This window comes from Haliotis cracherodii, unplaced genomic scaffold (assembly GCF_022045235.1).
Source record: "Haliotis cracherodii isolate W230 unplaced genomic scaffold, xgHalCrac1.p SCAF_12, whole genome shotgun sequence".
Classification (NCBI taxonomy): Eukaryota; Metazoa; Mollusca; class Gastropoda; order Lepetellida; family Haliotidae; genus Haliotis; species Haliotis cracherodii.
Genome location: NW_027266267.1, coordinates 15372572 through 15394540, shown reverse-complemented (window position 1 = coordinate 15394540; position 21969 = coordinate 15372572). Strand labels below are relative to the sequence as shown.

General features: G+C 39.4%; 1 protein-coding gene and 1 pseudogene across 1 annotated transcript; both read right to left on the bottom strand.

Moving 5' to 3' along the window:
* Nucleotides 1-8994: 8994 nt before the first annotated feature.
* Nucleotides 8995-9870, bottom strand: LOC139457080 (uncharacterized). Its single transcript, XM_071238522.1, has one exon. The coding sequence runs from the start codon at nt 9868-9870 to the stop codon at nt 8995-8997; it is 876 nt and encodes a 291-aa protein (XP_071094623.1).
* Nucleotides 9871-13973: 4103 nt separating this feature from the next.
* On the bottom strand, nt 13974-15197 carry LOC139457959 (uncharacterized; annotated as a pseudogene).
* Nucleotides 15198-21969: the final 6772 nt, after the last annotated feature.

The window sequence follows — 21969 nt, the reverse complement described above, 5'->3', positions numbered from 1 at the left end:
ATAAAAACAAGATGGCGGACGTTGCCATGAACGCTCACGGGCTGTCACATGTCCTCGGTTTGAATCTCGCGCCTGACCTACAAGTCAGTTCTATGAGGCCCCATTCCACATCTCAGGCTATGTTGATCCATAAGTGCAATAACTCATTCATTGTCAAATATAATCATGACGTCACAGGTCAGAAAGAGTAATGAGAGGTCTGTTGTTCCAATGCAAGAAGGAAATGTGTTAATGAGTCCTTCATTAAGTGAGAACAAAGCGTAGTAATGAGTGTCCCCATATGGAAGTGGCTACTACGAGGTTCAAATGTGATTCACGGGGAAAGGAATGTCATTGTTAGACATATTCCATTAATGCATGTATTTCACGTAGTAATGACTGTCACATGTGGCAAAGAGGGGTGTGAGTTGAATTTCCATAGAAACCACATGTCCAGTTCTTAACTCTTCTAGTGCTACCTATTATAAGTTCCTTTTAACATTTAGTTGCCATGACAACTATATATAAAAATAAGGGTTAACAGTCTTGACTCCTAGCTAGAGGTCAGCTCGGAGAAATATAGAGTCGGTATCGCGAAACCCGTGTGTTTAAGACTGTAATGTATGCCAGTCTGGTATATGACGTTTTAATACTGTAAAATTCGATTCTTTTTTTTTCAAAATGTCGGTTCAATTTCCTATTTCAATGGAAAAAATACTCGTTTAACCCTTACCATGAATCATTTTTCATGAAAAAAAATTAGAGTGAAATAACGTAGTTTCAAGAAATTGTATACGATATCCTGTCACTTGTCAACATTTTTCAATGAAAAAAATATCATGTCTCACGTTTATTTCATCGAAAAAAAAAATACAAGCGTGTTTCAGTTTTAATGCATAAAACTCTTGTTCTTAAACAATCTGGTGAATAGAAACAGCTGTGGCAACAGGGGCGTGTTAGGAATATTGGGTTGTAGCAGACACGCCTGTTGACTGAGTAAACAACTGTGTTGAACGAAAACAGCTGTGTCGACAAGGGCGTGTTGGGAGTATTGGGTTGTAGCGGACACGCCTGTTGACTGAGCAAACAACTGTGTTGAATGGAAACAGCTGTGTCAACAGGAGTGGCGTGTTAGGAGTTAGGTGAAATTGGTTAAAGCGGACACGCCTGTTTACTTACCAAACAAATCTCGTAAATGAAAACAGCTGTGTCAACAGGGTTGACGCGTTAAGAGTTAGGTGCAATGGGTTGAAGCGGACACGCCTGTTGACTGAGCAAACAACTGTGTTGAACGAAAACAGCTGTGTCAACAGGGGCGTGTTAGGAATATTCGATTGTAGTGGACACGCCTGTTGACTGAGCAAACAACTGTGTTGAACGGAAACAGATGTGTCAACAGGGGCGTGTTAGGAATATTGGGTTGTAACGGACACGCCTGTTGACTGAGCAAACAACTGTGTTGAACGGAAACAGCTGTGTCAACAGAGGCGTGTTAGGAATATTGGGTTGTAACGGACACGCCTGTTTACTTACCAAACAGCTCTGTTGAATGGAAACACCTGTGTCAACAGGAGGGACGGTTTTCCCTCTTGGGTGGACTTGTGATCATTTGATCTTCGAGGGACAAGGTCGCTCTGAATCCAATCGAATGTTCAACCGAATAAAATTCTTCAAGTGTACTGAAGAGGGAATGAATGAGGAGAATGGAGATGACGTGCTGCTGTGTCAGAGTCAGTCTTAGGTGAGTAATAATTTTAATCTAAATATTTTTGCAAATTATTTACTGATATGTAATTAGTTACATTGAAATCTTTTTTCTTTCTTTCTCATCTGTCTACCTCTAATGCATATTTGTGTAAAGCATTTTTGTAATGTTATGTATGCATTTGTACATCATGCTTTTGACTAAATAATTCATATTATTTAACAGTTAAACTTAAAACAGATTCTTATTTTACTAATTCATTTGTAGAGTTTAAAACCCAACAGAAATCAGATACAATCCTTCTTTTTGTTGTTGTTGTTGATAAAACATCACTCGTTAAACATTTTACAAAGCAAGAAATAGAATACTCAAAGTGATTTCATGAAAATTTACTTTTTATGAAATGTAACAAAGTGATTTCTGATACAGACTATACTTTGCTTTGCGAGCGGCGCATAACCTTTTGGTACTAGCATTGCGATTCTTGGCTGTAGATGTTATAGTCTGTTTCTGCATGATGTATGCATTTGTATGAAAAAAATACCTTGATTGAGTTTATTATCTTATAATGAATCCAACGAATTCTCATTTAGTACATGTACAAATTCAATGTTCCCTTTGTTCCAGGATGTGTGCACCACAAATGGCGTCCCATTGAAGAACCATCGTAAAGAAGAGACATAGTGATGTAGTTACCTTTACCCATGTGCTGTTTAATAAAGTCAAGACATCGATCAATGTATTCTTATATTGTTTTTTTATCTCTTTTGACAAAACAGTTACGATTAATCTTAAGGTTTTAAAAAGGTGATCTTTGCATAGTGTTAGTTAACTCTTGTCATGATAAATTTCTATTACTCGAGATAAAGTTAGACTATTCTGAATTTAGCATGATTAGCTTTTTAAAACCTTAAGATTAATCGTTTGGTGTATTGTGTCCTCTGTCAATGGTCAGGAAGATAACCCGATGATCAATTCAACGCAATCTTCACCAAGTACATATTCGATGGGGGAGTCACATGATCACTTTCTTTACAACGCTCAATGGGCATAGTAATATTTCCATATTTAGTTAGTGTACTATGTACACAGTTATCGACGCATCTAACAGTAGATCATATTGCTTATATGGTAACAAGTGAGGTTTATTTTACAACACTCCGAATGAGTTGGTATATGTTATACACATAACACCTTGTTTTGTCAGTGTCGCTGTTTTGTGAAATACTGACATCTAGAGAGCCTCCTGAAATTGAGGTCACCACATGCCATTTATCGTGAGCCTGCTTATGAATGGAGGGGGGTTGTTTTACCACAGCTCCACTCCGTTGTAGAAAGTTCACATATGGTATGAGTTACTATACACATGCCATGTGATACACGTGAATGGAGAGACAAAATTCACGTACCGCGTAATGAATTTTATCCAATAAATAATGGTCGGTAATTCCAATACAATTGAAACACCCCTCCCGTTTTGTCAATGAAAACCTAAGCTGCTGGCCGAGATGACTGTCCCGACACTGTTAGATGCCAACACCCAACTGTCTGACTGACATTGAATAACGCAAATATTTTAAACGAATAATTTGTCTAGGCATACGATTCTAAACACACTACGTGGGGTGTGTTCATTCTTAGATTTTTCACTTATAAGAAACTGGTGTAATTTTATCATATTCTATTCAATAAAGGCATGATGAATACTAAGAATATCAAGATCTAATTTTGTAATAGAACAATACTAATTATATGAAAAAACAACAATTCGCCTGTGTGAAATTTACAACCATATCCTTTAACTCTGAAAAGTACGAATTTGAAAAATCATTGTGTAATAGTTCATGATAGTTTTAACTTCAAACTGAACCATTGTTTGCTAGATACATATTATAATACGGCGATAGCTAGCTAACGGAATGGTCGTTGCCTGATAACTTGGAAGTCAATTTGATAATTATTGGAAATTAATTGAGAGCATTTTCGTGTATGACTACGTTTGATAAGTAAATATATTGCTAGGCAATCGAGTTGTTGACAGTTTAATTTAACTGACCGGTCGTGAAATCAGTTAAGATCAGACTGTCAGACTTGAGACTTAACTAAATATTTACTGAATAAAATATGTTTAAATCATAACTTGATATGGGTTGTATGAATCCCAGAGAAAAGCGCTTAAACAATCATAAATGCTTACATCTTGTGTTTAACTTATCGACATTTATTGGAGGAACTATTCTGCTCACATACGCATTTCCCCAAGAGAACAATGCCATACATTATTTTGGCTGCTGGCTTAATGACATCTTGAGTCGATGTGAAGAGATCTGACAGCAATAAGTGACATATCATCGCCCTTATTTTGTGTATGTAAACAGAACAGCACAATATGAACTTAATAAGAATTATTTGATGTCTATTTTTTGTGAAATTTTACATCCTCATATCAACAAGTATTGCGGACTTTCACATAATATCGAGGATGTGTACGCTCATATGTCAACACCAAGATCGCATGGCTAATGATGTTTTTAAGTCAACCAGATAAACAAAATGGATTCTTTAATTTGCCCACAGTTCCTATTCTGTATTGATGGAGTTTTCAACTGTCTATCGCAAATGAAAAGGGTTCCACTGATTGTTAATGTCAGTTGTGCACAGAATTGAAAATGACAAGTTCTTTGATGGTTGAAAACTTCGAGTTTTATAATTAACAGATTATATCAAGAAATATGCTAACTTGTAATACTTACATTAGCACAAATGTTGAAATTGCTTCCGAATTCAAAACACTGGATGGTAGCTTCACCTGAAAAATAATGAGCTCCATGGCCTCCTTAATTTTGCAACTTTCAAAATTGAAATAACTGAACAGTTCCTACTTTGAATCGATAGAGATCGTTGTTCTCTATCGAAACTAAATAATATTCCGCCAACTGTTAAGGTGAGTTGGGCACAGTACGACAGGTTGAAAGTTCTGTTCTCGTAGAGATCAAGTTCGGTCAAAAAGTAAATTAAGATGTTTTTAAGTTGTTCTAAGACGTTAAAATCCAATACTTGATCAGAAGACGAATCTTTCCCCGATTCTGAACTGGAAATTAGTTGTGGACACGTTGAAAATTAAAGTGAAACCCATCGTCTGATAAAATCTAGCAATCTGATGAAATTTTAAAAATTGAAATTTCATTTATATAGCATCACCTCAAGTCCAACTGGGGTGTTTCTAGCTGTGGTTATTTAATCTTTTTGTTGTTGTTGTTGTTTTCAAATAACACAATACCGATATAGGGAGTGCTGAGTTCATATTTATGAAAGTGTTGTGTGAAAAAAATGTGAACCTGTCAGACACGTTTTTGTTTTGTTGGGGTTTTTTGGTGGAGGGGCAAGCACGATGTGGTTGTTTGGATGTGGTTTAAGCATAATAGGTATGCAACCCTGCAGTTGACATTCGTGGGGGCATACAATAGCCGCAACACCTGCTGCTGTTAATACAAGACGGGATCCAGACTCCAGGGCTTGATGCCTACGGCTCAATGTCCATATGTATGAATGTAGGTTTAATAAAATAACTTTCATCAAGTACAGTTTATTCAACACGGATGGTAAACAATGATTTTATATCGCTGACCATTTTCTACAAAGATTCCATATTTCTTTTCTTTCTAAAGTTACTTTAGTACGTCTTGCGACGTCATCGGTGAATAAACAATGTAGACTTAAACTTCTCCTTGTATATCACTGTCCATCCTTGGAAAATAGAAGACTGCATACATTTAACACGCAAATTGACATCGGGAACCATCTTAATCAAAGACAATGTAGTATGATGGTAAAGCATCTAACCCCTCAGTAACATGTCATTGATACAAAGTGATGGGATGTTTACTGCATTGTTTTACTGTAGAACCAACATGCCTTGGGATTTGAGTTTTACTGTAGAACAAAATGACCTTGGGATTGAAGTTTGCAACTGCAATAAAATCATGTGCAAGCAAATGTTAACTTCTTCTCCTGTTTCAGTCCCCATATTTGGAAATAGACTGCAACCATTGTGTAACGGAGTGTTCTCGAGGAAAGGGGATTTTTAAAAACAACACCCGAAAAAAATAATGAGATCTACATTTTATTTATCACAATGAAATTATACATTGAGAAACAAAGAGTCTAACCTTTTTCAAAATTGACGAAAAGCATCAAGAGGTTAACAATGTTGATCAAAAGTAAACATTAGTTTGTCATAAACTATCACAAACAATGTATTTCATGTTATGCATAATTTGTATCGACAACTTGTACATCATCTATATGGATATACATGTTCATGTGCATTAAAAAGCTTCTAACCTTCTCGATTTAGCGTTCCCGGGCACACCATCAACTGCTTTACGCTTGATAACTAAGGCTTTTACACACTTTTCTTTTTTGTCTTCCTTTTGTCTGCTTTTCACGAAATGCTTTGGAACGTTTAATTGTCTTAAAAGTTTACAAAAATTCCTGGTAACCCTCCGGATGCCGTCTGCTTTGAACACGGGGTGACGTGATGACATAGCGAATCAAGTCCACAATGTTTGAATTATGCATTACATCTCCATTGCTCATCACAACTTGTAAATGTTTATTCAAACTCAAGTGCCCACTCAGAATGTTTTCTTTGACGAACAACCACAAAGCCATTAACCTCCGTATTGTCTTCGTAGAGGAAATGTCTCCGATTAACTGGTCAGGAACTTGAAGCATGAGCTTCCTTTCAGTTTGTCCCTCTGTAACAGGCAGTGACGTATCATTGTCAAGTCTATTAGAAATCGCTGTCTGAGGATCCTCCGCTGTCTGATTCACTGTCGTCTGTGGATTCTGTTCTTCTCGGTTGGTCATCAATCTTTGATACGTCTCCCTCGTCAGAAGAACCAAAGGTTTGCTCATGATGAACGTTATCTTCCGACTGTGCTGACAACGAGAGGTATGCTCGATAGGCTCTGATGCAAACCGGGAGAACAGAATGATGTGCGAGTATCAACTCACGTTTTTCACGTCGACTTACTGTCTTGCTGGCCAAGGATCGAATGCACTTCTTGTGACGCGACAGTCGAATTTTATCCTCATCCAATAAGTGTATATTCCCTCTTAAAATGTTGAATAACAGAGTGATAACACCCATAAACTGTTCACGCGATGCATGCGTCAGCAAAGCTTTTCTTTGCTTGGTGTTAGCTTGTTCCAGCATCAGTAGAAAAGTTAAATTTTTCTCCAGTAGTTCACTCATAATGGTGTTTACTGTTTGATTGTCTCGCTCTCAAATGAACAGGTGTATGCTTGCCAATAGTGTTTTATTGCATCCTCCCCCCCCCCAAAAAAAAAAACAACAACAGAGATTTCTTTTTTCTACCCTTCCTTGTTGACCTTGGGTTCTTCGCACACCATGTGGATATAGGTACAGCGAGGGGACAGTCTGAAGTGTTCCATCATCGGGTCATCTTCTGGTATCCATCGGTGTACGCGAATTTTGCATTTGAAACAGTAGACTCTGTCGTTTTGTCCTGTGTATATAAATCCAGCCTCTGCCATGGATTTTGGAGACTGCTTCATCTGAAGAGGCCAGATAGCGAAGGATTTCAGTCTGTCGCTAAACTTTTCTCCGTACACAGCTATACTGCACTCTGTTATTTCTGCGCAGTCTGTAACTGAATCGACATCAAACCTCCCACATACATCCATCGTGTTTCGAGCCTTAGTTCTGTTCTGTTTGAGAGGTGAAAGCGAAATGAACCAAAAGGGTATAGCACATCTGTACTTCTTAGTCACACATCAACAATGTCATGCGCAATGGTTTGTTTTCTGTTGTTGTTTTTTCCTTACTGTGGTAAGTACACCGTGCACACATCACCTGGGAATATCCCCGTACGCAAACGTCCGTATTTCTCTTCTGCATAGGGCGACACATCCATAACGAGATACCCGTATTTTTTCCTACTCACAGCATCCTGGAAGGAATCCGAAAAATATTTCGCTTGACCCGGAAATATTTGTGATGCTAAAATTTTGTATTCGTGTGCCGAACGTGGGTTGGACAACAGCACGAAGTAATGAGTGTTTAAAGACATGGCTCTATTACACTCTCCTTTGGGATAGGCCGATTGCTGTATGTTTATGACGGAAATCCCGAGGTGGTGGGATAAAGTACTGTAGAGACGTAAGAATAACTGATTTTTACACACTTGCTCCATATAATCATCGACGACCAGCAAACAGTTCTTGTCAGTCTCCAAAGAATACGATTTTAGTTCATCTTCTGTTGGTAGAGAATCCCGAAATCGAATGTTGTTGTTGACAGATCTCTCTATGTCACTGTACACATCTTGCCAAACAGCGTAACAGTAAATAATGAGGTTTGGTGCTGGGTCGAACATGGTATTGACTTCTTTTAGCAGTTGTGCAACCCAAAATGTTTTACCGCTCGATGACCCGCCCACCACTGATATGGTAGTAGGGGTTTGAAAAGGCAACAGACATTTCATTTCTTCTTCCATGGTGATGATGTGTCATGGTCACTCTTTACCATAGAACTGTTTTTGATAGACTACTCACATAGGTATTTATACACAACATGACACAATGAGGACTAAAACTGATGTTTTATTGACTTCTACCACAGCATATAGGCATGAAACAAAGCATTTCACAAACTACATTCCCATTTCATATGATTATCTCGTACATGACTCACGAATATGGCGCGAACACGAATCTGTACAATATCTAAAATAGCGACAAACAAATGCGGAAACGTATTCATCGTTGATTAAATGATCATTTGTATCGAACTGCTGTACAATATCATCCATGCGTAAATTGGATTTGAATTTACATAACAGATAATACAATGTAAAAAATCCGCATGTATCAGAGTTTGAAGATTGTAATTGCTTTCTATTGCGAGTGTAAGAGGAGCTATTCTCAGACTTCAAATAGTGATCGAATACTTTATCCACGGGTCGTTCTGATAAAGAATCGAACATTTCTGCTTTATTCCCTTTGAAATACATGGCGATCCAGTGACGACCTTCTCCTGTCCTAGTCTCTGTGTTGACAATGAGTCCCACATCTTTGGCACGCTGGCCAGGTGTCAGAGTGGGCAAAGTATCTTTGGCAAAAACACCTATGACATGAGATTGTAAACTCGGGTCACACTGTATGGCGCACCAAAGCTGAGAGGCTTTCATATTGTCTCTGCTTTTTTTCTTTTAGATGAATTGAAAGTTACTTGACAAACACGTTGCGAGCCTGGTCGATTTCCATGATGGAATTCCTCTGAGTCAAGACGACCCACTCAGCGTCGTGATGAGTGGCCATTTGAATTCAAGTTCGAGCCTCACACTTCCAGATTTCACCAGGTTCAGGTACTCCGAATCTGCACACATTTTATCAATGTCGAAGATGAACAAGGCATTCCCCAAGAGAAATTCACTTCTGGTGATAGCGTTTCCCTTGTTTTCCTTCCACAGACCCATGCCGTCTAGCATGTTAACGTAACAGGCGACATCATCTGCTTCGGTGGGTTGACCCGGAACACTGACCCCATCGATGTACAACGTCATCTTTTTAAGCATGGACGACTTAAAATAAAACGGGTTGCCTGTATAGCTGCCATTTAGACTCGAACTGTCCACCAATCCGACGACGTATCTGTTGGCCACGGGGTTAGAGACGTTGTCTATGCAGTGAGTCTGCTGCGTGGTGGGGATGCTGGTGACCTTGACCTCTTTTTTTGTATACGGGTAGAGAGCGTTCGTCTTTTCGAACAGCGTGTTGTGAGCCAAGATCAGGGCGGGGTTGACTTTGACTTTGCACACCTGCAGGTAGGCATCCAAGATCTGAACTTTGAATTCGTGCTCGGTCACGCTGCTCATCAAGCAGAATTTAGGATTCGATCTGTACATCTTCAATGTCAGGTCCACTTCGTTCAGGAGGTAACGGTTCATGTCGAAGATATCTTCATAGATGGGTCCCGACATGGTCAGTACTTTGCCGTCTGCTATGTAGGAGGCTCTCGATGACATTCCGCTGTTGATAGATCCAGTGACGTCGCTGCTCTCCAGGTCGGAGTTTTGTTCGGCTACGTCCTTGTAGAACAGCTGAGCTGTCAACTGAGTGGTCTTTGCCTCGGCTCCGTACTCCAACAGGGTCTTCATCATACTTTTGTAAGCGTAATGGTTGTTGGTGGAAGACACGAGCTGATTCTGCAGGTAGACCGTGACTTGAGAAAAGAGCGACTGCAAAAACAGATTCACGGGGGCCACGTTTTCATCTTCTTCTAATGCTCTACCGTCCGTTTGAGTGACTTTGACATTGAGGTGCAGACGGTTGCGCTTCAGATCGACGTAGTCGCCTCCGGAATTGGACACGTGAAATTCCAAGGCGTGGAATCATTGATTTGGCTCAGAGGACGCACGTTGACGAAGTAATGTTTCTGAATGCTGGTTTGATAGGGAGGCAGAGTGAAAAGATTTAACGATTCGGGAACCATTTCCTCGAATTCTTTGTCGTTCCATGATTTAACTAAAGATGTCGTTTTCTTTCACTGGGGTACACTTGAACACTTTAGCCGTCTTGGAAGGTGCGTTGATGTTGTCAGTTCGACGTATCTTCTTGGTTGTGACGCACTCAGCCCCCGCCTTGCGTTTTAAAGCCTTTTCTCTTTTGCCGTGTGCTTCTGCTCTCTCTACTTCGCTTTGGGATTCGGATGTCATTTGGAGAGTGACCTTAGTTGGAGGATCTGCCTTTTGTTGTTGTGTTGCCTGTCGATGAACTGGAATCACCATCCTTTGCATCTTCCCATTAACCAGTCTGGAGGATGACCTTGTCGCGTGTTTGTCAAAGTAATGTTTAAACTTGGCGTAGTCGGGGAAATACAATGGGCGCGAAGAATCCATGTTTACTCCACAAAAGGATAACGTCTTAAGTGAAGTGTGGCGTAGGTCTCTTCCGTTAAGAATGACGGTGTAGCGGTACTCCCCCACTTTAAATACAGCTCAATATTGTCGGTTTCTTTTAATTTGACTCAAATGGTAAATTCACTACCAAACGTATAGGTAGGCCCCTGTCTCAGATCGATGCGTCTCAATAAGGCCAGTTGAGTTTCCCCTACCAACGAGCTGTCACATAAGTTACATAACACGTCCACGTAGGGGTCACCACTGGGGATTTTTTTCGGATCCAGCTTTCCAAAATTGAGCTCGACGAAAGACACCACCCAGAATCAGTCAAAGACTAACCTTTGATTTAATTTGACTCGAAAATGATAGGGTGAATTCTCAGGAAAGGAGGTTGTTTTGGAGTCGGAGCTTTTGAGAAAAATGTACTTTTCCATCATCAGAGGTCTTTCATTTCGCTCTCTTCTACGTAGGAATCAAAGGAACTGGGCCACCCTAGCCAACGCACTAGAACATGGGTCTTGCCTTTCACCTTTTTTCTTTTCAGAATTTTGTCGACTTGCCACAGCACATCACCCTCTTTCTCGACCTTCTGTAGTTCGTTGGCGTAAAAGCTACCTGTCAAGGGTTCGTCGTGGAAATCTTTCAGCTTGTACTGAGGGAACGTTTGCTTCTTGTAACGTTGAGCCACTTTAAACAGTTCTTCCGTCCACTTGAGATCGAGTTCCTTGGTGGAAGGTTTCCTGAGGTATGAGATGCGAACCAGGTCGCCCACTTTAAATAAGTATTTCTTGATGTTGGGTTTGACTTTTCTCAGAGGTTCCAGATAGAGGTGATCCCACACTTTCACTTCGTTGCTTTTATCGACGTCTGCAGGAGAGAGATGAGGGAGAGATGAATGAAGGGTGTGATTATAATTGGATACTAAATCTGTCAGAACGTCCAGATAACGTTTGGTGTTATTGTGGGTCATGTATCTGGTGATCAGTGATTTCAGTGTTCTGTTAAAACGTTCCACGTAATTACTTTTGATGTTTTCATTGCGAGCTATGGTGAGTTTTATCTTTTGTTTTTCTAAATACATCTTGAACGCCCCCTTAAATTCACTTCCGCCATCTACTCTCACCTTTCCGGGACGTCGCTGTTCGAGGATGTGTTTGAAAGCTTTCAAGATGGTTTCGGGTTTCTTATTGTCTAACGGAAGGGCGAATGCAAAGCGGCTCAATATGTCGATGGCCACCAGCAAGTATCTCACACCATCATTCCACTTCGTAAACCTAGACAGGTCGGCCAAATCCACGTCAAACATTTCGTGGATGGAATTCACTCTGACTTTCATTCGTTTGAAACGGTATCTGACGGGTTTGTGTAAACTGTAAGGATCTTGATTGTTGACAAACCGTCTGACACTGCTCGCTGGAACTTTCAATTGACCTTTCAACACCTTTTTGAGTTTACTCGGACCCAAACACGCGCCCGGATTTCTGGGAGTGAAATAATAATCTTCTAGTACTTTGTCAGAAGTTATCTCTCGAGAGCTCATCGTGTAATGATAGAATATAATGGATGATGTTTCGTTTTATATCGTTGTCGTTGTGCATCTGTGTGTGTGTCTGTTCGCAGGTACAAGGCCGAAGCTCACAGGTGTCACTGCATCACATAACCACATTGGTGATGCAGGCTTTTCCTCCTGCAGCCGTAAACCCTGCCGCCATGGTATAACGGAAAACAATTGTTGAAAACGGCATTAAACCCTAACTCACTCACTCACTCGCTCACTATGTGTGACTGAAGATGAAATACAAACAAAATACAAATTTTCAACATTGATTTTTATTATCAATATCATTATTAAAATAAAGAAACAAAACATTCATTCAATTAGTCCCAAGAAAAAACATTTCACATTCTTTTGTCTAACTTTAACATTTTCTCGACGCGTTCTTTCAATCCCTCCTTCCATGGAGACGTTTTAAATTGAGAGTCACGATAGTCCTTGCATCGATACGGGACCAAGTTAAAGTCCCTCACATCTCGAAAACTCAGGTCTTCTAGCAGCAGTTTTCTCCAGCTCTCGTGCACCTCTCCATCGTCTACGTCGGATAATGTCATGTTAAAGTATTTCTCCACCAGTTGTTGTTCAGACATATCGCAGGTGTGGTCCCGTTCACCTTCTGCATCGAACATGCACCCGAAACACAATTCACGAGACAGTCGTTTGATCATCTTGGTGAGTTGAAGACAGAAGCATAAAGTCAACAAGTTTTCAACGAGTTTCATCGTCTCCGCCATGGCGACCTCGTCCGCGGAGAGTGCCCAGCAAGATTTTTTTATAATCATTCGCTTAGTGACGTTGATATCGTCTCGAAACTTGCGCTTGGCGTTTTTCACGCATTCGTCACGATTTGGAAACCATTCGTGAGATTGATGAATGACTGCCTCGTTTAGGGTGTGCGGCATTTTCATGACCTGCTTCCAGGAGTAAAATGTAGATTTGTCTTTTCTTCCCACTCTGTTAAAAAGATAGTATGAAGAGGTTCAGAAATTGACAATATCATGTTATAGCTGAGCAGCAGCAGCATTAAGAAATTCTTTGTTCGCTTATTGTCTTGCATGCATCAGCTTCTCAAGAGTACTTATCATAAAGCTATACCTATTGTAGTGATTACTAATTAAAAATAGATTGAGTGAACTAAGAAAGAATGCACAAACCTTGTCGACATGGTACACTGTTTTTTACGAATTTCTACATCAACATTTTTACATCAACTTCTGTCTCTGAGGGTAGACGATGAAATGAGTGATATAGTCGTGATTTTGTGCATGTCACTATTTTAGTATTTAAACTTCACTGGTTGATAGGATTTTAAGTTTATCACGTGTTAAAAAAATAACACCTATGATGATTGGACGTGGTTATATTAATATTTAAATTTAAAACATCTCATGGGTTGATGACTAAGTGTATGTGTGTAAGTGTAATTTGATCTATTGGTTACATTCTATTCAAACTCTCTCATGATGAATATAAAAACATTCTGTTTTCTTCTTTCACGATAACATCAACAAAGAAAAGACATACACGAATGAAAACACAAATAGATTTTATTTTAAAATTATATCATGAATCAATTTCTTGAATTATTACCATGAGAATTTGGACTATAAACATTAGTGACACTTGTGTCTTGGATTACAATAGATAATAAAAAATTGTTGTTTTTTTAGTGTGACATCACTGTCTTCTCCGAGAGGATTAAAGCAATCAGAGTTATTCCCCTTCCTCATGAGCTAATCAGAATCATGTCTCTTGATGCAGAAACAGTAGTATGAGGTAAATGTGATAAAATCATCGTCACATTCTAAAAGTCTCTCATTTTCTCTCTCAGCTTATGTTCTACTCGTTCTTTTCTACTCAAAGTAAAGAAATGAGTGTTCAAGTAGTGTTCGTTTTCATAGCATTTGGTGTTTAGGAGTGAAAATAAAAGTCTGGATGATGATGTCATTTGCTCTCTTGTCTTTTCGAGGATAAGCCTGTGAGACATTGTTGACAGTGCATCATCAAAATAAATATCAACCCCCTCTTCAGCACCCATCATCAGACACGGATGATGGAGTTGAGATGGATGATCGACTTCACATCCGTAACAGTCTTTATTGCACAATTCATTAACTTTGCTCTGAAGTTCATCCACATAAACAGATGCCATCACAGATTCAAACACTGAACGAATGTGTTTCTTCAGGTTATGGTTTCTTTTGTGATGCCACCGTCTTGAAATAACAACTTCTTGGCTGGTCACAGAGAAGGGTCCCCGGTGAAGCATAGTCTCTGCTGCTCAATTCACCCGATGTCTCAGCATTCTCTCTAGACATCGAGAACCGGTAAGACAAGCCACAAGGTGACTTCTTTGCAGAATTCTCCCTTCCTTCAGCACTTCTCCTTGGCTTCCAGTCAACCTGAATCGATACCTCGTGAGATTTCCAATCATCCTGTAAGAGCAAACAAAAAAATGTGTTAATTATTCATTAATTTTTTCCCTCGTCATGCAAATTTTAGTTTATGTTATACAAGGTTTTGTTTTCTGACATATACATTTAGTTTCTAACATACAAGTTTTTACTGTCTGTTATATAAACTTTAGTTTCTGACAATTTTTTTTTTGCATACAGAAGTTTACCAGCAATAAAATGTTATCTATCTTTGATAAGATAAGTGAATTAAAGGTTTTTTTTACATCATTTGTGAAAAACATTTTGCATAAGAAATACCTTTTCACATATCAGGAAAACAGGGATGAAGTTTCCATGTGCTATATCATCCGTGTTTGCTAGACACCTATTGTACTAATGAGAGGGAATTGTTTAGAAGTTTTCTTGAAATGAACAGGTTACAAAAGGTTCTAAATAGGATTAAATCCATAGGGTCGAGATTCGATGCCACCTGCCAACAGGTATCACTTGTCATCTTGAGGTGTTAAAGCCAATTTGGTCACTTTGTCTGTGTAAAGGGTGTTGTGAATGGATCGAATCTGATGATAAGTGGCCATGTTTTGTTTGTGATTGAAAAGACACTCTTTAAACATGTGGTGACGGAGGTGTTTTTCCTTAAAGGTTTCTTGAATGCCTTTGGCAGTGCGTTTCTTGACCCGTTCACTGAGAGTTTTGTTAAATATAAAACTATAGTTTTTGGCTCGAAGTCCAACAAACTCTCTGATGGAACAACCACCTACTTCATCTTTCATCAGACCGATGGCTTTGTGTCTTTCCATGGAATGAAGTGGGTGATCTTTGGGATAGTTGGAGGTGTCAAAGATATGAGGGTTAGCCAACATAAAGTCTTGAGGATCGCGAACGGGAGTACCCACGGGGGACCAGATTTGATAAAACAAACTATCCGTATCTGTCATGAGAACCCTTACATGCTCGCTGGGATATTCTTTTAAAATGACATTGTAATGGAAGTCGTAAAGAAGTCTTTTGGCGTGTTCCAAAATGGTTAAGCCCATGGCGACGGGTTGGTTCAAAGTCACAGACACCTTTTCCATGCTCACCACGACCAAATTTTTCGAAAAGATGTTTACACTTTTGAAATTGGGCTTTGACGTAAACCTGTGAAGTCTTTCCTCGTTTGCAATTAATTCAATTTGTTTGTAATTTCATACATTTTGCAACTGTTTCCCATACACGGCATTTGAGAGCAGTTTAAACAAATCTTTCGAAAAGTCATCCGTGGCTTCTTTTCGTTTCTGAGTGTTAAAGTCAATGTAGGGCTTCATCCATTTGGACTGAGTAAATTTCAAAACTTTGTGGACTTTCTTCAGTTTCAAACCCAATCGCAAGTATTGCTGCAAAGTGGTGAAATAAATGACATAATTTTGTTTGTCTTTCAGGGTCGAAAACAGTTTCGTCCCCGTGGGAGGCTTCCTCCTGTTCTTCTTCCCCAAGAGACCTAACTCTGCGAGCAATTCTCTGTGATAGGGTGACAAGTCTTCGAAGGGAATGCTTTCTTTGTTGGGGGCGAGGGGCAAGGACTGATGGACAGAGTGGACATCACGTGGGTATTCTAAATCACATTCTAAAATATACCCCACCTCACCTTCAGGGTCGAGTTGCAACCAATCGATAGCATCTATTTGTGTTTCGTCTACCCACTCAAATTGACGTTGAGGTAAAGGACAACTCATGGCTGCACCATACAAATTGTTAATGTCAAAGTACATCAGGTGCGATTCGGGTTTGGACGGGTCGAAATCGGACATGCGTTTGTTATTGGCTTGAGCGTGGCGATGATTGATACTCGCCACGCCTCCTCTTAGTGCGTTTGAGACAAAGTTGTACATATCGGGATCGGTCATAAGATCTAAGCTCACCCCCGTCATCAAAAGACAAGCATCCATGGCCATCCCCGGGAGAGTAAAGTACTGACACGGGTCCAATCTGTAGTAGTTCAGACACATGTCACGGAATGCTTCGAACACATCGGTCAAAATCAAAGTGTCTACGCCAACGTACAATTCCATGAACTGTCTCACCGATGTAATTTTGAAAGTCTCCGAAATGTGACGGGCGAAGGCATAGTCTTGTTCAGAAATGGTGTCTTCCGATAAGGAAGAATAAAAGTCTTCACGACTCAGAAAGTCTGTTCGATCTAATTTTTCAAAACTGTCCACATATTCATAAAAGTAGGGTAACTTTCGAGTCAGCAAATCCACATGTTCGGAAAAGTTCTTTGCCAAAAAGACAAATTCTTCTTCGCCTTTGCTTCTCAAATTGTTGGCCAAATTTTGTAAGCTGGTGTTTAAAAATTTGAAACTGTCCAAGAAACGAAGTTGATCTATTTGAAACATGATGAAGTGTTCCGAATTTTGACCTATGCACATCAACTTTCGATCGCCAAACAGTTCTGCTGCTTGAAGAATCAAATGATTGTCATACCTCGAAGCATTGTGACAAATGACATTGACAAATTTGGCTTTGTTGTAGTTGACGTTGCAGTAATTGTGACACAGACCCCTGACTCGACCTGTCAAATGATCATGATCGATATGTCGATCTTTCTGGTATACTTTCTCCCCGCAAAGATAGCAATGGGTTTCTGAAGCTAAAGTCAACCTTTCCTCATCTGTTAATTTCATGGACACAGGATGATTTAAAATGTCCATGATTTGATCGTAATCCTCCAAAAGGTGTGTCATGAAATGCTCTGAGGCCCGTTCCCCGCTATAGGTTCTCAATGGAAATGTGTACATGTCGGGTTCTCGACATACAATTTGATAACTGTAACCACAGGGAATGTGCTCATTGACGTGGTGACTTCTCCCCTCCGATGTCTCATTATGTTCTAAAGGTGACAACACAGATTCAAAATCGCAGTAGATCACAAAGGGGACTTTGACTGTTTTGGCATAGTGACCCAATCCAAACCTTCTAAAGGCTTTGTTTGGTTCAGGCATTTTAATTCGTTGAGCTTTGTGATAACAGTAAGGGGTGTGCTTTTGTAATCTATCATCAGATGTAAACGTCCACAAACATTTTCGACAAATGTATTTGCTGTGACAGTCTCCAGTTTTTCTGATCAAAGCTGGCAAACTGGAGATCAGAACATAATGAGACAGTGGGGGTTCGTCTTCCTCCTCTACTTCTTGAGTTAACAGGAGGAGATCGATGTTACGATCTTTGGGTACTTCGGAAGTTACTGAACTGATTCGTAAAGGAAAGATGACATGCTGTTGATTATCATCTTCGTCAAAACCATAGACATTGATACTTACATTATTTGTTTTTTCAAATTTTGAAATATGACATATGCTCATAGGAAATTCACACCCTTTCAAATCTAACTGGTGTAGTTTGTCCTTGTAGTGATTCACTTGTTCTCCGACCAGATCAGACTGAACGGGGAACAAATGAGTCAAAATGCAATAGGCAAAACAGAGGTCATCGTCCACGTTTTTAATGTCTAACAGACAGCGCTTGTTCTCTAGCGAAGGAGGGAGGGGGAGATATGAGCTTCCGCGAAAGGGTTGAAATTTAACCACTGATAATTTCACACTCAACACAGTTTCAAAGTTTAAGTTTGAACTATCTCCTTCATAATTGTCCTTCAGTTTCATGATTGTGTTTGTGGCTTCAGTGTACAACGCATCCAGATCATCAGCTTGGGTGGCTGGAGACATTTTGGTTCGAAAGAAAGGTTCAGTAAATGAATTCAGACCGTCCGAGTTGGTTTTGCTGAATCTAAGTTGAGTACAAAGTCCCCACTTGATACTATGTTTTGTTTCAATTTCTGTTTTCAAGTGATGAATCATGTCAGGTTGAATTTTCACAAAATAATAGTATGGATCATTTCCCTCTTGGCCCTGAGGAATAAAATCAAATTCCCTGACATTTTCATTTATTGCTTGTCTGGAACATGACTGTTGATTATCTACATTAGTTTTCCTACGTTTAGCTGCAGCCCCGCCACCACTTTGTTGATTTGAATGGGTTTGTCTCCTGTGTTTAGTGAGATCTTTCACTGATGGGAAAGTGGTCGAACATGTATGACAAGTAAAAGTAAAGGTAGAAGTAGAAGTAGATGGTTGTGGATCTTTGTGTTGACTTTTTATGTGTCTTTGTAAGCTATCACTACGGTTGAATGATTTGGAACATATTTGACAATCAAAATGTTTTGAAGCTGGGCCACAATTTCTCTGATGTCTAACAATGTTCTGTTTGTTGCTGTAGGATTTTTGACAAAACTCACATGTATACACAGGCGATGTAAATGGGGTAGACATTGTTATTTTTTTATATTTTTTTTTACATAAAGTCTAGCAAACAATGTGCTTGGAACACTTCTATTTTCTGAAATAAATAGATAGATAATAAATAGAATAGTTTGTCTTTCAGACTATTAAAGTCAACAAGACAATTTAAAGGAGTTCGAAGTGTTCTTCATAATCACAGCTATGAGAGATCTTGGGACAAAATTTACACAGTTTTAAAATTGGTGCAAGGATGTAATACTTGTGATATACTGAAATTATAATTATAATTATGATTAGAAGATCTTTTTCATATAATTGTTTATGAAATGTAAAACATACAACTCTTACCTTTAGTACAAGAATAAATCTATCCAATTTGAAAAACAAACTCCTGAGTCACCTTTTGGTAGGGAGAAAAATAAATGGCACAGATAGGCACAATGTTCATTTATGAACCAAGAGAGACGGAATGAGAGGTTTAGATGACAACTCTGCTATTTATAGGGTAAAATTGACACATATTCAACACCCCCTGTTGTGTTGACGCAAGTGTTTTCATTCGTGAGACCTGTTTGTTCAGTCAACAGGCGTGGCCGCTGCAACCCAATATTCCTAACACGCCCCTGTTGACACAGCTGTTTCCGTTCAACACAGTTGTTTGCTCAGTCAACAGACGTGTCTGTTACAACACGATACTCCTAACACGCCCCTGTTGACACAGCTGTTTCCGTTCAACACAGTTGTTTGCTCAGACAACAGACGTGTCCGTTACAACCCAATATCGCTAACACGCCTCTGTTGACACAGCTGTTTCCATTCAACACAGTTGTTTGCTAAGTAAACAGGCGTGTCCGCTACAACCCAATACTCCTCACAAGGCCCCCCGTTGAAACAGCTGTTTCTATTCACCAGATTGTTTAAGAACAAGAATTTTATGCATTAAAACTGAAACACGCTGGTAAACGTGAGACATGATTTTTTTTTCATTGAAAAATGTTGTCATGTGAAAGGATATCGTATAAAATGTCTTGAAACTACGTTATTTCACTCTATTTTTTCTCATGAAAAATTATTCTTGGTATGGGTTAAACGAGTATTTTTCCATTGAAATAGGAAACTGAATCGACATTTTGAACTCAAACATCTTTGAGAAAAAGGAATAGAATTTGACAGTATTAAAACGTCTCAGACCAGACTATCATACATTACAGTCTTCAACACACGGGTTTCGTGATACCGACTCCTTTTTCTCCGAGCTGACCTCTAGCTAGGAGTCAAGACTATTAACCCTTATTGTTTTATATAGTTGTCATGGCAACTGAATGTTACAGGGATCTTATAAAAGGTAACACTAGAAGAGTTAAGAACTGGACATGTGGTTTCTATGGAAATTCAACTCACACCCCTCTTTGCCACATGTGACAGTCATAACTACACGAAATACATGCATCAATGGAATATGTCTAACAATGACATTCCTTTCCCCGTGAATCACATTTGAACCTCGTAGTAGCCACTTCCATATGGGGACACTCATTACTACGCTTTGTTCTCACTTAATGAAGGACTCATTAACACATTTCCTTCTTGCATTGGAACAACAGACCTCTCATTACTCTTTCTGACCTGTGACGTCATGATTATATTTGACAATGAATGAGTTATTGCACTTATGGATCAACATAGCCTGAGATGTGGAGTGGGGCCTCATAGAACTGACTTGTAGGTCAGGCGCGAGATTCAAACCGAGGACATGTGACAGCCCGTGAGCGTTCATGGCAACGTCCGCCATCTAGTTTTTAGACACGTGTTCTTCTACGTTTAACGAATGGTCAAGTAATTAATTGCATGATTGCATCCGGTCAGTTGACCCTTAATGAATGTAATTGAATATCGGGAGATGTTTCTACATGAACCTGTTCCTGGGCATTTTTTTTAATCCTACCACACATAGCCGGCCACCGAATGTGCACAGAGAAATGTCTTCAAAGCAAAAGGTTCAAATGTTCACCACATGTTCTCGCGCCAAAATGGTCTCACAATGACATTCCATTCCGTGTGAGTCAAGACCCAACCCAACCCTGGTCGTAGTAACATGTCCATATAGGGTCATTCATTACTATCCCGTGTTCTACGGTTAACGAATGGTCAAGTCATTAATTGCATGATTGCATTTGGTCAGTTGACCCTTTATTAACCTAATTGACCTATGACGTCATTCATACATTTGCATATTACTGAGTTATTCTGCATATTAATGAGGCAATGACGTTGACAACACCCACCCCCCCACCCCCAGGTCAAGGTTATGTGACGTCATCAGTCACGTGAGGTTACTAGGTGCACTTGTGACGTCATCAAATGTGGATTTGTGGATGGATAGTTATCCAAAGTTATCTACTAGTGTCGATTCGAATCATAAAGTTTAACAAAATAAACAGGCAATGTTTGAATGTAAAGCAGATTATTTATGTGAAACAGACCAAATCTTGCAAGCCATTTTGTCAAGTTTATACAGGAACTACTACGATCTTAGCTACTTAAGATTGGTCCGGACGAATTGTAAGTTTCGATTGTAGCTTACAATGATCTTAGACTACAATCGCTTTGTGCAAGTGGATGACGATTGTTTCTTACACACCTGTGGGTGAGAAACCCATTTGAGATAACTGGTATCAAACATATGTGTGAGATCGAATTCCAGGCCCTTGATTGGCTAATCCATGGTGATGACCTGAGGTCAGATGATGACGGACTACTTTCCTGAGTACAAATCATTCAAAAGTTTCTCGTGCTTCAGTCGAATGAACACATCACGCGAACTAATACACATCACAGTTTTGTATTCCCCTTCTGTTTATCATTTACTGTCATTTGAGGCAAAGCAAATATACTGAAAGTGACTTCTGGAAATTAGGTACATCATAAAGCTCGCCAAATCACAAATTACGGCGTTATTTAGGCTACCAGAGAGCATAGATCTACTGTGTGTTTAGAAATCTAAATATTGGATATTTACTCGAAAAATTAATGTAGAAAAATAGCATATTAGTGATGTCGGGTATCAAATCAGTAATGATAATTTTGAAATAACGCTGATACCCTC

Excerpts from the sequence above, each read along its gene's own strand:
- LOC139457080 (XM_071238522.1), bottom strand. The coding sequence starts at position 9,870 with ATGAAGACCCTGTTGGAGTACGGAGCCGAGGCAAAGACCACTCAGTTG.